Consider the following 15,619-nt stretch of genomic DNA (forward strand, 5'->3'; position numbering starts at 1 on the left):
TAGTTGATAAGTATTTGTTTCCCAAAGACTTACAAAAATGGTACTAACAGCTGCCTCTTTTGGCGCTCAGCATTAATAGGTTAGTGTTAGGACTGGTTGGCCTGGTGTCAGGAAAATGTGACTGGGTGGGACATCATGCTACATGTCTGCGGCATGATGCCCCAAGTGCTTGACATCACTATAGACTATCACTGCAGACATCGTAGCGATATGACTGAAACGTTAAAGCTACGTTAAAATACAAATCTCACACACACACTCACACAGAGTCTTTCTTTGCTATTTTCAAAGAAAAGCAGGCGATCCTGGTGGATTCAGGAAAGCTAATAGGCTGTGTTATCTTTTAATTGGATCCGGTGGTCATTTGGGCTACCACCAAAATGAATGTATGTCTCTGCGAGGCTAAATCCCGAGATGAAAACTGGTGAGAGTTGATTCTGTATGCCATTCAACAGCTTCTGTTATGTCTGTAATCGAAACATTACGTTCAAAGGCGACACTCGCGGTTATCACTCTGATTTCACATGCTGAAATCTTCATGAGGCGACTCTGATCTTTCGAGACTTGAGAGTACATACGGAGCGCATAATTCACTTCAGCCATGAAGATAGAGTTTGAGGGTAATATCCTGCTTCCCGTGTGTCACCTGTAGAAAGTCACCTGCATGTGGTACGACTTGCCTCTGTGCTCTTCAATACTGCTCGAGGGGGCGAACATTGGCTTGTATTCTCGTTGCTCTCGACGTGTCTATAGACGAGAGGGTATTACCGGCTTACGGTAACTAAGTTTTGGCTGCAAAGCCTGTTGCGTCGAGAGGACCACCGAACAATCCAATCTGAACTGAAAACAGTTCGGTCAAAGGAAACGGCATGCAACTCGCTCATCTGCATTCACAAGCTAATGTTATCGGGAAAGATGTTTTATATAATAGTAGATTTAGCGAAGTGCGGGCTAAAGGCTCGAATTTATCTGAACTGAGCCAGCAAACATTGTAAGAATTTTGCTCGATTAGATCAAAATTTGCCAGAAGATCTGATAAATGCTTATCTTGATTGATATCGCGTCTTTCAAGATGCAGGAACGTGTTTGATGTGGCGCGATAGTATTTGATGGTACTTCAGGCCAACTGCTTCTCGTACAGAAGTCGACAAGTTGAGTTTTAGAGGCACTCAAATGGTGTTATTGACTCTGCACCAGTCCCTAAAAACCCGCCACTTTCCCTCATTAGCCTTCAGAGTGGATAGCCTTTCTAGTCGCAAGATTACCTATAATCGAAGGTTTAAATTCTTTCTCTCACAAGACTTTCCGGACTGTTGCAAAGCGAGAATACGAAGATGGTCCGGACAGGGATGCAACACCCACGACATCGATCGTTTCAGAAGAGTCGGCTTGGAATATTCCTGGGCAGATCTGTTGCTGGATCAAGTAGATCGGTCACCCAAGACTTGTCCCGTCTAAAAGGCGCTATCAGAATCATCTTGCAGTTCTGACCCCACAGCCTCTGGATTAATTTTGGTACTAGGACTGCGGTACGCAAGGAGAAGGTAAACAACCACTCAACTCCTATTTACAGTGTGTCCACCACCCAAGCTTCTGCATCAGGAACTGGTGACAATGGTAGGCAACTCGTGATTCGGCCTTGTCCTAAAATATATATATATATCTTCGGACGCACATAAAGTGCGCAAACCCGAAGAAAAACAGATTGATGGAGAGTCCATTCTTGATCAACGATTTAATCTATTCTGGATAAAGTGTCGGTAAGGACAATGAGTCTGCATTGAATATGCTTAATTTGTACATTAATATATAGTTGGTCGCGCAACCATTAAAGCTGCCAAGTCAGAACGTACAGGTCGTGTGATTTGGTTTCTCCGTTGAGTTGATAGGTAGCTACTACAGAGTTGTCCGATTTAATTAGAGCTGCTTTTCCTGAGAGTCGATCCTTCTAGAACTGTAAATCGTTTTGTAACAACATTGATTTCGAGAAGGTTGATGTGGAAAGGCCCCTGGCTCCCCATGTGGTGTTAATCGTAGCAAAATCAATCAGCAGATTAGCACCCTAACCATAGATACACGCGCTACATCGCTGTAGATGAAGTCGACCGGAACAGGATCATGATGCAATCCACGATTTTGGTAAAAGCCCAGAGGCTGGTGCTCAGGCCAAAGGGTTGGACTTGAAACTGATAAAAAGTGTCGCGGTTAGCAAAAGGGAGAATTTTTCCGCGACGGATATAAAAAAATGCATCTGTCACATCGAAGCTGACTGCATATTACTCCCTTCTGATGGAGAAAAGTATATATATCTCAGTCTCCATTTTGAAATTCGGTGTTCTAATGTATTGGTTAAGGCGATTCAGATCGACGTTGGCTTAACGTGCCATTCGCCTTAAATGGAAATCCTCGAGATAGTAGATTCTGAACCATCTCCACCGTCCTTTTATCAATGAGCGACGTATATCCTGCTATAGAAAATGGTCCTCCCGATCTAAAGGTATGTTTGTGATAAGGAGAGCAGAGGAATGAGGGTGAAGTAAGATAAATGATATTCAAGGCCCCTACGAAATCTCACGGATATCCCACTCGTTCTAAGGAAATAAGGCGATCGAATGAGACAGGAATTTCAGGAATCGGGCGGCCACCAGCAGGCATTCTGCGGGTTGGCAGGTGAATATTTATAAGGTTCTTAGCTCCCCTTTAAGGTGTTATGTATATTTTATTGTTTGTTATATATATATATATATATATATATATATATATATATATATATATATATATATATATATATTGCTATTGTAATGCAACAATGTATGTTGTACTTGACCGTGTCCAAAACCGAGTTTATTTCTGCTTGACCTGGTTTGACTTTTGTTATAGGTTTTTGTGTAAACTACTAATGCATAGCTAAATTATTCTCTCTGTGTATGGGCTTAATATCAAGATCATTATTAATAGAAGAAGTTAATGTTTATTTGGGTTTAAGTTTTGGAATTTTCTGAGTGTAATCCAGGTTATGGTTCCGATTTTTTAAATATCAGATTATTCTAGAAGGTTATTTTCCATTGGGTAATGTCTTTTTTATATAAAAAAAATGCTAATTGTGACCTGAGGTCAAGTAGAGAACTAAATATATATATATATATATATATATATATATATATATATATATATATATATATATATATATATATATAGTAACTGTGAGGACTTACTCATTCGTGCTTTACCATCTAGGATTTTCAAGTTGTATTATGTGTCCAGTTGGGGTGATTCTTTTTCTTCAAATTAATGAATTTAAGTGATTATTTTCTCTGGAAGTACAAAAGTGCTTTAATAAAATTCTTGGATAAAGACATTCACTGGAATTTATACTGAATTAAAGTCTGGAGTTCTATTACAGTGAATCAACAAAAGGCTGTTGACTCATCAGTACTCTAAGCTATACCCTACACGTCATTGCCGTCAGTTTTGTGGATTTCTTCGGGACTTGTACAGAGTTATATTTAGGACTTTACATTACTAGGAGTTGTGTCTGTAATTAACGGATTATTTTGGGATTTAATTAGCAATACCTAAGTTCTGTTTTCTCATTTTCACTTTGTACTCTAGAGAAATAAATCTTATTTGTTAAATTTTACAAAGCTTGTTGTCTTTCACTGTTTCCTGTTATTTATTTTAAGAGCACAGACTCGTAACAAGGGTAGCCTCATAAACTGGTTAGGTTGTCTCATCCCGACATTTCTCTGGATCTGAACTGAATGTTTGACTTAAAGTTCCCTTTTCTCTAGCCTGCCTATAGTCCTCCAATTGGCGAAGAAGGCTGATGGAAATAAGTCTGTCCCTCCTCATGGAGAACTACTGACATTCTAACTTTATAGTCGCGTGTGGCGGTATGGGGTGGTGGACATTTTGAATGACCGACACGCTCATTATGCAACAGCATGTTCTGGTTCGGCTTACATATCCGGATAAACCATACCAATTGTCATCTCTCTACAAGTCACGGCCTCTCCCCTTTATACAAGTTGTGAACATACGGTAAGCCGAGTCACTGGGTATGGTAATGTTCTCTGGTCTTTTAGCTGATCGTCACTCCTCTGATATAAAAGATGTAAGTGGTGGACAGAGAAGTTGAAAGAAATTGCATCGCCATTTCCTCAATGCATCGTGAACAGTAAGGATGTCACAAGACCAAGTGCAAAGTACCACTATATGATGCAGTTTAAGTGTGAATGAATGCAATAGATTGTCACATCTCACCAAGTCCATATTATATGAGGGTGTAGACATAGGCTATCATTTGGTGTGGCGCTCTCTTTATAACCCTAGTTATATGGCTGGATGACTCTTATTCATGGTCACTGCCAGCATTTTCCACTTGGAGAAAAATGGCCAAAGACCCAAGTTGGATTGCAATATTTTACTTTAGCTTCAAAGTAGCACTAAAAAACCTGTCAACTGCTTTTGATGGAATATGGGCATACATAAATCACCACTGTGCTTGTCCGTGTTTGGAATATCGCCATTACAAGTCTCTCAATAAAATCAATAAAAAGACAGAAACAGCAATACTTGCAGCTGGCATACTGAAAATAATACTTATATATTAATAGGATCCCAAATCTTGTCTGTCAGCAAATGGTGATATCTGTGATTTTCATGGACTGAAGGAGAAGACAGAATGAGAGACGTTCATCTTCCTTTGTGGCACTGAATGAAGCCTTATCCTTGAAGGCCTAGTTCAATGTATGAGCACTAGAGGGGCAGATAACACGTGAAAGGTTGTAATACATTTCTTCAATTACTGAAACTGAACTCACTCCATTCAAACATGTGCAACTTATCCCTTGTCATCAAAAGTGAAAACAAATAACTAACGTTTCACCAAATAAAACATAATAATAATGTTACTAAACAGTGTAACAACACTAACTCTCCATATCCACTAACTTCTAGTCATATGGCTCACACAAATTTAATGCATTACAGCAGTGCTGTCCAACGTTTTTGACACAATGGACCACTGAAAAATGTTTTTCTTGAAGCCAAGGGCCACAGCAGAAAGCTGAAAAGCAACAACTATATAGCTGATCGGGCTTTGGTGGGCCTTTTTAAAATCAGCCCGCAGGTTGGACAGCACTGCATTACAGGATGTGTAAATGATGCATTGTGTGTATTTCTGTAGTAAAAGCTTTAACTGAGGAACAGTCAATAGATAGTAGACCAACAGGGGAATGTTATATTAATACCCTGGAAGAGTTATTTCCCATAAGTACTATTTTTAGCATCTATATCACAAGTACTATTGGCAAGCAAATCAAGCTTACAAGAGAAATACTAGCATAAATAAAGACTGATGGTAAGAGGACTTTTCATCATTCTTTTTTTCACATTAAATCATTTTCTTTCTTGTTGGAATGTTTGTGTGTGGGGCGAGGTACAACCTCATGTCGTCCTGATCTTGGTGAGTGTGAATTTTACAGCAATACATTTATTCGTGCACCATTAAAATAATGCAACACCATAAAATACAATATCTTTTATTGGAAATAACAGATAGGACACCTTTGCTCTAGACATACAATATTATGTGAAAAGTACAGCTTTAAATTGACAAGTGATGTTCAAAAGATGTTTATATCAAAGACCAATGATCTTTGTTATGGTGATAAATGGTCAAAGAAATTATTTGTACAGATGCAGAGAAGACTTTGCAATACAAAATAGGTTGCTGGACACATTTATAACATAAAAAGTGAAAAGAAGCGTAAAATAATTTTCTTTTCTTCTGGTAAAATTCTAATATTTTAACACAGCTGAAAAGGAAAAAAAAGTGCATACTCTCATAGCAGTCACTTCCTTCTTAAACAGACAACTCTCTCATACAACCAGTGTCTATTTCCTTTTGTAATTTTACCTCTCATACAAGGGCAGACAACTCTGGAAGTCAATTTTTTCTACAAGTTAGACCATTTTGCAGTAAGGTATAATAAAATATCATGTCCTCTTATTGTCATGCTGGAAAATATGCATTTACATGTCCAGAAGTGTGATTCAAGATGCAGCCATGGTAAACATTGCGTTCAACTAAAACTTTTGTAAAGTATACTCAGACCTTAATTACCTCCAGCAGAGTTTCACAAACTGCAGTTCCAAACCATAATGAGCTCAGCGGCTTCTTGCTATCTCAAAGCTTGATGTAATCCTTAAAAACAATTTGTCTGATGTGGTGATGGCAATCATCTTTCCAGCCAGTCATGAGACATACTCAAATAAAGACCTTATGTCCAATAAAAACCTAACAGTTGCCCTTTCATACTCTTTCCCAAAACAATCTGAATATACCTTTCTATTCTTCTGTACTGACTATTAAAACCTTTAAAAAGGCTCAAGGGTCCTTCAGTTTTGGTAATGTATTGCTTGTTGGCTGCCTTTTTCAAAATTTCTGATAACAGGGTTCCTGTCATAAATTTAAAAAAAAGATTCCAGATCTTTTCCAGACCAAAAATATAAATACAAATCTCCAAACAATATGAAAAGTTTATTAACCTAATGAGGCTAAAATATTAAAAAAATAAAATGTGCAGAGATTCCACTAGGTTTGTGCAAATACCAGTGCTCTATACAAGCATGGATTGGTACAAAAGCTATTGGGCCAATATCATCAATGCATGGTTTATCCTTTGCACGAATTTGGGAAAATTATGTTAATAGAAAACGAAATTAATGCATTTCTGACCTTTCTGACCTTTTCTCTGATTTATTTTAAATATTTTGACATTAATGTTTCAATGTTATATCAGAGCCAATTGCCTAATGAAAAGTTGGAATTCGTCACTACCACATGGTGACAACATAGGGTAGCCACTTACAAGTGGGCCTAACACATTTAAATGTCCTTACACTGGGTAATACTTGCATGAAATTATTTTCTCAGAAATTGTGAGTAGAACATTTGTTATGTCTTTAATTCACTGGCATCACAAAACTGTAGTGCTGATGCAATTTGACCTAGTACTTGCCAATTATATAGCTAGTCATACGACTAAGCAAATATCGTAACTTATATGTAAGTACCAGAGGTCTAATAGCTACACAATATCAATATTACACCCCTTTCCGATATTGGTCTACGAAAAAAAATCGAAATTAAATTAAAGTTTTGTGAAATGAGCTAAAGCATAATTAATTCTCAACATATTTATTCTGAGAACAATGAAACCTGTGCAAGCGACCTGGAGAAAACCAGCAGAGAGCACATGCAGTACTAATGTGATTCCAACCAAAACATAGCAGACATGTGCTCAATGCTTCATGAATCTGACTTTCACCGGGTGGCAGTGAATTCCAACTTTTGAATAGCCAACTTCCTCTGACCCTATTCTTCGACATAAATAAAAGTGGAAAGTGTTAAGATTAAACTTGGAGAATGTAATCCGTTTCCAGTCACCAACTCAATCCACACACAGTTAACGACTTTGGTTATGAGTAAGAACTATGAAGTAATTAGTTATGGTGTTTAATTATAAAGGCTTTGAATGACAGCATCAGAAGACAGGCTTCTAGGCTCCATCTGTTAAGTAATTAGTTATGGTGTTTAATTATAAAGGCTTTGAATGACAGCATCAGAAGACAGGCTTCTAGGCTCCATCTGTTAAGTAATTAGTTATGGTGTTTAATTATAAAGGCTTTGAATGACAGCATCAGAAGACAGGCTTCTAGGCTCCATCTGTTAAGCTGCAGCAGCAATCCAAAGCTGTTTCAATAATTCGATAACTGGGGGAAGTGTAGCCCTAACTGCAAGTTGTCCATTTTAACTCATTTGGGATTATTACAAATTATACAGCATGTATCTAACATTGCAACATCTGAATCCATCAAAGAGATAAGCTGACTCTTCAATCAAAGTTGGCATTTATATGGGACTACAATTGGCATTTATATTGGACTACAATTGGCATTTATATCGGATTACAATTGGCATTTATATCGGACTACAGTTGGCATTTATATTGGACTACAGTTGCATGAAAAGAACAGATCGGCTTCTGACACTTTGATGTTGAGACAGTTAACTTTCAGGACTTAAACACATGTTACAGTTTGTCAGTACATAACTACCAAACAGTCTTATTTTTTCTGGGACTGGGACATATTTTACCAGTAAAAACTGGTATATACTGATGCAAAGAGATCCAAAAGTATAATCAAAACTGCAAGATTTATTCGTATACTAAAACTTTTCTCCCAAATGCATGTGATCGATTTCTGTAATAACAAAAATGTAAAACTTTTCAAAATTATTTGAGTTATTTATAAATTTTTCCAGACATTTTCAAGACCTTGAAAAGCATTTTTCAAATTTAAGACCTTTTCCAGAATTCTAGACCTGCACAGGAACCCTGTAATAAGCAGCAATTTAATCATTCAAACAATTTGCATCACCAAATACTTGCAGTTGAAAACATCTGAGGTACCTCCATAGAGTTAATCTGATTCCCTGACCAACTCTACTAAATCTGGATCCAGATCAAACACAGACAAACCAGTATCCGGATTTGACTGCAAACAATCGTATTTCTGTAAATTATTCCGTAAGTCCATATTTTAATGACCATAAAACTTGTGGCAAAATCGTAAGGATTGGCAGATCTGATGATGCATCTTTCTCTCTGAAATTGATGCAAGGCTCAAAACGATAAGATCATTAAATTATGATATCAATGATATCATGCAAGTTAAATCTATTGCAGCATTATAAATTACAGAACTGACTGGAAACAAAATGATGTGGTTGTGTGTCTCTCTAAATAATAAAAAAAAAAGCTTATATGGTGTATATAAACAGAATAACACCTGTTGAAGAAAATGATAAAAGTCAAGGAAATGTATGGAAAAACATTACTGATTTGTGTCCTGATGGAAACAGTCCATTCAGACTTTTTGCTGATCTCAATAAACATGTTTTACTGAAAACAGTTCACTTGCCAAAATACAATTTTCTTTGTGAAGCAAATGAATGGAAGAAACGAATTACCTGTTTAAATTTGCTGAATTTAAAACACTCATTTACCTATTTTATGACAATAAAATGACTGAACATTTTTCCCAACATTTTTGTAAATGAAGACCATTACTAGGGGATAAATACTGAACTACAAGTAGCATATGAAGCCATACCAACCTATACATTGTGGGTGCACAAACCCGAGCCCCTGGCCAGTGAATGTGTTCTGTCTGGCCCTCAGGGCAAATAAAAACAACACAGAAATATGGCCTGTGAACTGTAATTATATTAAAGAAATGAGTGTTTACGGCCCTCAAGTGCTCTTACAAACCCATGCTATACATAAATTTCCTGGACAATTAGTTATGGAAAAACAAAACGTTTTCAAGATGACAAATACTCCAAATTTTTATAAGTGATGATCCTAACATCCGCAATTATTCTATTCTACTGCTGACTGCCTAGGAGAGAATGCACTATATCTAAAAACATAGTTAAGGGGTCGTCAAACTCTAGCATTAATTCTGTCACAAAACAAGACAAGTTCTGAAATTTGTAAATAAAGAGAGAAATGGAAGCATATGTTAATAAAATATTCATTCATCCTTTACCCAGGCACAATAATGCATACATTTTAACCATAATTTATAGTTTATTTTAATGTACTCACATGATATGCTGTGTAACAGCTACATTCATGGTGACATATATATATATATATATATATATATGATGTCTGCAAGTTATTTTCAAAAGAATAAATCAACAGTAAAGAATCTACATGATTCAACAACAGCGCAAGAAATGAATCCTAATAGCCAATTTACTCATAAATGAAAGATATTCAGATCAAAAATGGAGAAAACTAATGAAAATAATTTTACACAGAATAATCGTGCTTTGGCAATTGAAGACTGGGAAGACAAATGAAGCGATGAAAAAACAAAACCCATTTAATATAGTACTGTATAACACTTAATTTTATATACAAAGACCGAAAATTCCATGGCTATTATCTGAAATATTCAGGATAAATTGGTCATGGGGGTGACGGTGGGGGGCAATGTTGTTATTATGGAGTTGATATTCTTGACCAAAAGTACACTGGAAAAACTTAGAAATCAAAGTAGAACCCAGAATTAACAAATGTGTTAAAAATTCACTTACTATCAAATGACAGTTTACAGCCAATTCCATGCCAGTGAATGCAGACAACTTATAAAAGTTGGAATTCTCAAGGACTATGGATATTGTACACAAGTGACATAAAAACAGTACAACAATGGTACACATCTTATGCAGGTATAAATCACTGACATAATTACTGTAAATACAACTGGAAAGACACATCTGGCAAGGACTATGTAATATTCTAAAATAACAGCATTTGAGTAAATACACATTTACAGATATAATGCCAGTTCTAAATTTTATCAAATGACAGATCTTTTATTTAGCTTAATATTCCCATATAAAAAAATTCTATATTCACCTAAAAGTCGCGACATTATATAATTAATAGACATAATGACATACTGATTCATCCGAAGATATTTCATTCAAAGTCATTTCACAATAATATTCTGTAGTTTCCTAAAATAAAATCAAAAACTTAGGTTATATTAAAAATAATGCTAAATTTGTGTTTTATCCAAAACTTGCTAACAGTTTCAATCTTCTCCATGCCAAAGATCACAAGAGATCAAAATTATTTGCTAAGGTTCAAGACATTTATCTGAGATAAGCACTCTAATGCCTATACTTCTTGCCTATTATACTAGATTTGAGTGGGATGTTGAAGACATGAACAGTATACATTATGGTACAAAAGCCCTTCAGAATTCTTTAACAAGTTATCAAAGACTTCCAAACAATTGAGTATTTTGTCTTACAGACAACTTTTTCCATAACGGTGCTTTGTGCCATTTGATGAACCAACTTTTATTAATGCCCTTTATTCATTACTTCGGGACATCTTGTGAGTACTAAAAAATTCTTGATATACAACATGACATATTTTGTTCAGTTTGAATGATTTTATTCCCTGAGATAAATTCAGGGAGTTTTGGAAAAATTTAAGTATTTTTTGTTAAAAGATTCAAGGATAAAATCAACTGTTTTGATACTCTCAAATTCACAGATTATTCAATGATGTGCAGCCATTTATATGATCACAACCAAACCTTTAAACAATTTAAAATCATATCGGTAAATCCAACAATGCAACAGCTTTATAGAGGTATTTCCTCAAATAGCTAGAAAATGGGACATATATTATATGCTTCCAGGATATGCAAGTTGCTCAGGAAAATAAAACATCTGTGATAGTTTATAACATGTTACATATAGGAATCTTGGGGAATAATTTATGATGTACAGCAGCATAAAATTAAAAAGCAGCAACAACTTTGGTTAACTACAATCTGAAGCATACAATTTTGTCATCACAGACTTAAACCTGTATAGAGTCCTAAGTACTACTACTAGACTAGTTAACAATTGTTTTCTATCCTTTGTTGCTGGTGAACATTTGAGCATCAACTTTGAACATTCCACCTTGCACAGCCTAGATGAAAGAAGTATGTCATGAATATTCAAGCAAAATGCACCAGTATCACAGGGGCACCAAAATAATGATGGGAAGTTTAATTGATGCTCGAGTTGTGCCCATCTTGACAAGTCCAACTTCGGTCAGAAATGCCGTTCTATTGTTTCTTCCAGTGAATACTCTAACACAAATTCCAGTGGTTTCACCTGTACTGCATTGTTCCTATCCCTTATTTGGTTCCACTGCTGTAAAATACCTGCATACTGATCGGCCTTTTCTTGATTACTGACATGACGATACAGTTTTAACAAACCTCGATAGTCGTATTCTAGCCCACTGTAGCCTTCACCAAAGAGCTTCTTTCCTGTGTAGAGACATTAAGGTAAGCATGACAAAATAAACCAACAACAGCTTAATAAAGACAGGTGAGCCTATGCAAATGAAGTCACATTCATATCTGTTTAACTGTATAGACTCCAGGTAGGTTAATCATATATTCCAACAGTCTGATGTTAAACAAATATAGCAGTGCCCATGATTTGCTGAGGATATTGCAGATTTTAGATGATTTTATTGTCAGTTTTCAGCAGGAATATATATGGTACTGAGATGTTTTGTAACTAATCAAAAGCATATGTTATTCCTCCACAAATTATGTCTCTCTGCGAATACTAACCCGTAAACATTGATAAAGATGTTCAAACACTTTTGAATTCAGCAATCCCAGAAAGATGAAAAAAAATTGTCTTTCCCATCTACAGTGTAGACTACATATAAATGAAAAAACAAACTCTTCCCAATTCTTCCCCTTACCAATCCAAGGTGGCTATGATGTCTTAGTTTTATTCGAGTGATACCTCGATGAGCATCCTTGCATTTGTAGAGGCGTGGGAGGACATATCAGTAATGTAAATGCATAGATGGTGAAACAAAATTTACTTTAAAAAATTCTTTGAATACAATCATCATTTGTATTAACATTAGGAGAGAATGTAACTGGAAGAGGCATGCTATACAACACAGACAGAAGCTTGAAAAAGTTGAGTGTGCAGGTTAGCCAATCTCTATTATATCTCAGCTAGCCTAGGTTCCATTCAAATGTGAAGCATGCCCATATGGCAGTTTCCAAGATGGGCCATAAATGGCAGTCAGTATACTGTGGTATCATTAATATTCATGAGATGAAAATGGGCAATTGCTGATTCCACCTAGTCGCAAAGAGATCCATCATTGGGTTATGTCAAAGTACACAAACCATTAAATTATATGGACAAATCTGTAAAGGGTCTAGCCAATTCTTAACAATAAATAGAAAAGGACATTAAGCCTGCCCAGAATATATCTGATTTTATATTCATCTGTGTGCAATAGCAGAGAAATTACCAACTAGTATGCATGGATTTGGTGCTTGCGTCTTTCCTTGTTTGTGGAGATAGGTCACCATCACAGAATTATGAGACACAGTGAAGACTACCTTTCTGAGCATTTCTTTATTATGGGTTTCATTTCCAGGAAAAAGATGTCAAGAGACAACTCACACTGCTCCCATTTGCCACCGTCCACATTGAAGCTGGGCTAAATACGGGCTCCACAGGCAGGGTGGCAAGTGAACGACACCTTTTTTTGAGACATGGGGAAGGAAAATGATTTGAGGATTTTGTTGCTGCCTGAAATGAAATTGTTGCCTTGCAGTGTTATTCATCCTATTATCCCATTTCCTCCAATCATCTCTGCACTGCAGCTGAAACTGATTCTGTCTGAACACATGAGCTAGGGAACAGGGTGAAATGAAGCAGCAGTTGTTGACGTGCCTGCTTCCACACATCCCCAATTTGACTGCCAAATGGCAATGGCATGCCAAAAGATGACAAACACAGAACATGATGTAGTTCTGGGACAGCCAAGTGCAGGCAGGCATCTCATCTCACAAAACTGAGACCAGCCAATGCTGTAATGAGGTCAGTACCATGTTATGCATGCCCTCCTCATTTCCTTTGCTATGCTGGCAATCCGCTCATGGCTGTTTGGCTTTTTGGACCATCAGATAGGAGGAGATGCCAAATCTAGCACAGAAGAGATAGCGATCACATTCCTTACAAGCTTGAAGGTGGAATGCAGGGCATATTTATCCACCTTACAAAACAAAAGGTTAGACATAATGACCACTGTAATGATTTAATCCAGTGACTACAGCTCAGAGCTGAAAGTTGGTGAATGCATGCAATACCAGCATTGTACAAACTATGTTGGTAGCTAGCTTTCCACAATGAAAATTCTGAATTGAAATTGTTGCATACTTTATGTCAGGCAGTCTGAAATTTCTTTCACCTTTCATGACTTTCAAAGAAGACGATGTTTTCTTTGTTTTCCAAATCCAGTGATTGATCTTCTGTGCCTGACTTATAGCTGACAAGGATGGATACTCAGAAATTGGCAGCACTATGCAATTTTCTTCCACATCTGCTTTAAAGATGTATTCTGTATGTTCCATAGTAAGATCCACATACAGTGAGTTATCCCTGCAATCCATGCATGCAGTGAGTTATCCCTGCAATCAATGCATACAGTGAGTTATCCCTGCAATCAATGCATGCAGTGAGTTATCCCTGCAATCAATGCATAGTGAGTTATCCCAGCAATCAATGCATACAGTAAGTTATCCCCACAATCAGTGCATACAGTGAGTTATCCCTGCAATCAATGCATACAGTGAGTTATCCCCACAATCAATGTATACAGTGAGTTATCCAGTGAGTTATCCCCGCTATCAATGCATGCAGTGAGTTATCCCCACAATCCATGCATACAGTGAGTTATCCCTGCAATCAATGCATACAGTGAGTTATCCCCACAATCAATGCATGCAGTGAGTTATCCCTGCAATCAATGCATCCAGTGAGTTATCCCTGCAATCAATGCATGCAGTGAGTTATCCCTGCAATCAATGCATACAGTGAGTTATCCCTGCAATCACTGTTGGGTGTGTCTTCATCTGGTCAGGTATTCTATCAGAATCAAAATAAAACATCCTGGTAGGAAGGGAAGACGGCAGACTGGTAAAAGCATAATTATTGCAAAGAGAAGTGGCAAAAAAGCATGGTCTGATCATAAAAAGTACAATTTATACATTTTATGTCATAATTACAACAAACTGTATGAATATTGTATATTTATATTAATTTTGTTATCAACCTGCATCAGCACTTATTTAAAATTCTGTCACGTATGGGGCAATCCACTTTAAGAAGTCTACACATCTAACTTGGTGAATGATTGACAAATCCACAAATTTGACAATGGCAATGTGTTCAATCCGAGTGCTGTATTACATCACCCTCACATTTTTCTTTTAAAAGTTTTAAAGCATTATTGTTTTGTTCATTTTCTGATCTGAAATATTATGAAGTTTAAAATAATATCTCCTCTAACATTTTTCTGTCATATAATGGCCACGAGTCACAGAGATAAAACCTGTTTAACTTTGCATCTGGTTCCATGTTTTCTAAAGTATAGGCTGGTTTGCTATCTAAATATATTATCAAAATATAATGAATCTGTGAAGCAAGTTTCTAAAATTGATGAAACGCATCAGTCCTTTTGGAAATGTGTCATACACGGCTGCTATAAATAGAAAATAAGGAAAATTCATGTAGGTCTACAATGGACTCAACAACTATTCTTAAGCAGCAGTCTTATAATTTTATATTTTCAAATTAATATGATGTATGGGATTCAAGAGATGATAATAAAAATGCCAAACAAAAATTTTATTGCTTAATATTTTTTACTTACCAAAAAGCATAAAACATATTCCACACCTTTTCCAGGCCCAAAAATATAAATTTCCAGACCTCATGAAGAGTTCAAAATCCATATAAAAAAAAATTCTCCCAATGCAAAGAGCACTCATATTACTGGTTTCTATGATGATTGCAATAATGAAAATTTAAGTCTTTTTGAAGACTTTTTGGTCATTTTTTAAAAAATTTCTAGTCATTTTCATGACCTGGAAAAGCAATTCTCAAATTTTATACCTTTTTCAGAATTCCAGAACCATGCAG

General features: G+C 36.3%; 1 protein-coding gene across 2 annotated transcripts in view; it reads right to left on the reverse strand.

The window, feature by feature from the left end:
* Positions 1-5,527: 5,527 nt before the first annotated feature.
* Positions 5,528-15,619, reverse strand: part of LOC149779788 (amyloid protein-binding protein 2-like) — a 64,377-nt gene continuing 54,285 nt past the window's right edge. For both annotated transcript variants that reach the window (XM_089940653.1, XM_089940654.1), the window contains exon 14: positions 5,528-11,922. In XM_089940653.1, coding sequence (XP_089796779.1) covers positions 11,702-11,922 — 221 coding nt within the window. In that variant the 3' untranslated portion in view covers positions 5,528-11,701. The remainder of the gene's footprint in view (positions 11,923-15,619) is intronic.

This window comes from Sinohyriopsis cumingii, chromosome 17 (genome assembly GCF_028554795.1).
Source record: "Sinohyriopsis cumingii isolate HCF-2022 chromosome 17, ASM2855479v2, whole genome shotgun sequence".
Lineage (NCBI taxonomy): Eukaryota > Metazoa > Mollusca > Bivalvia > Unionida > Unionidae > Sinohyriopsis > Sinohyriopsis cumingii.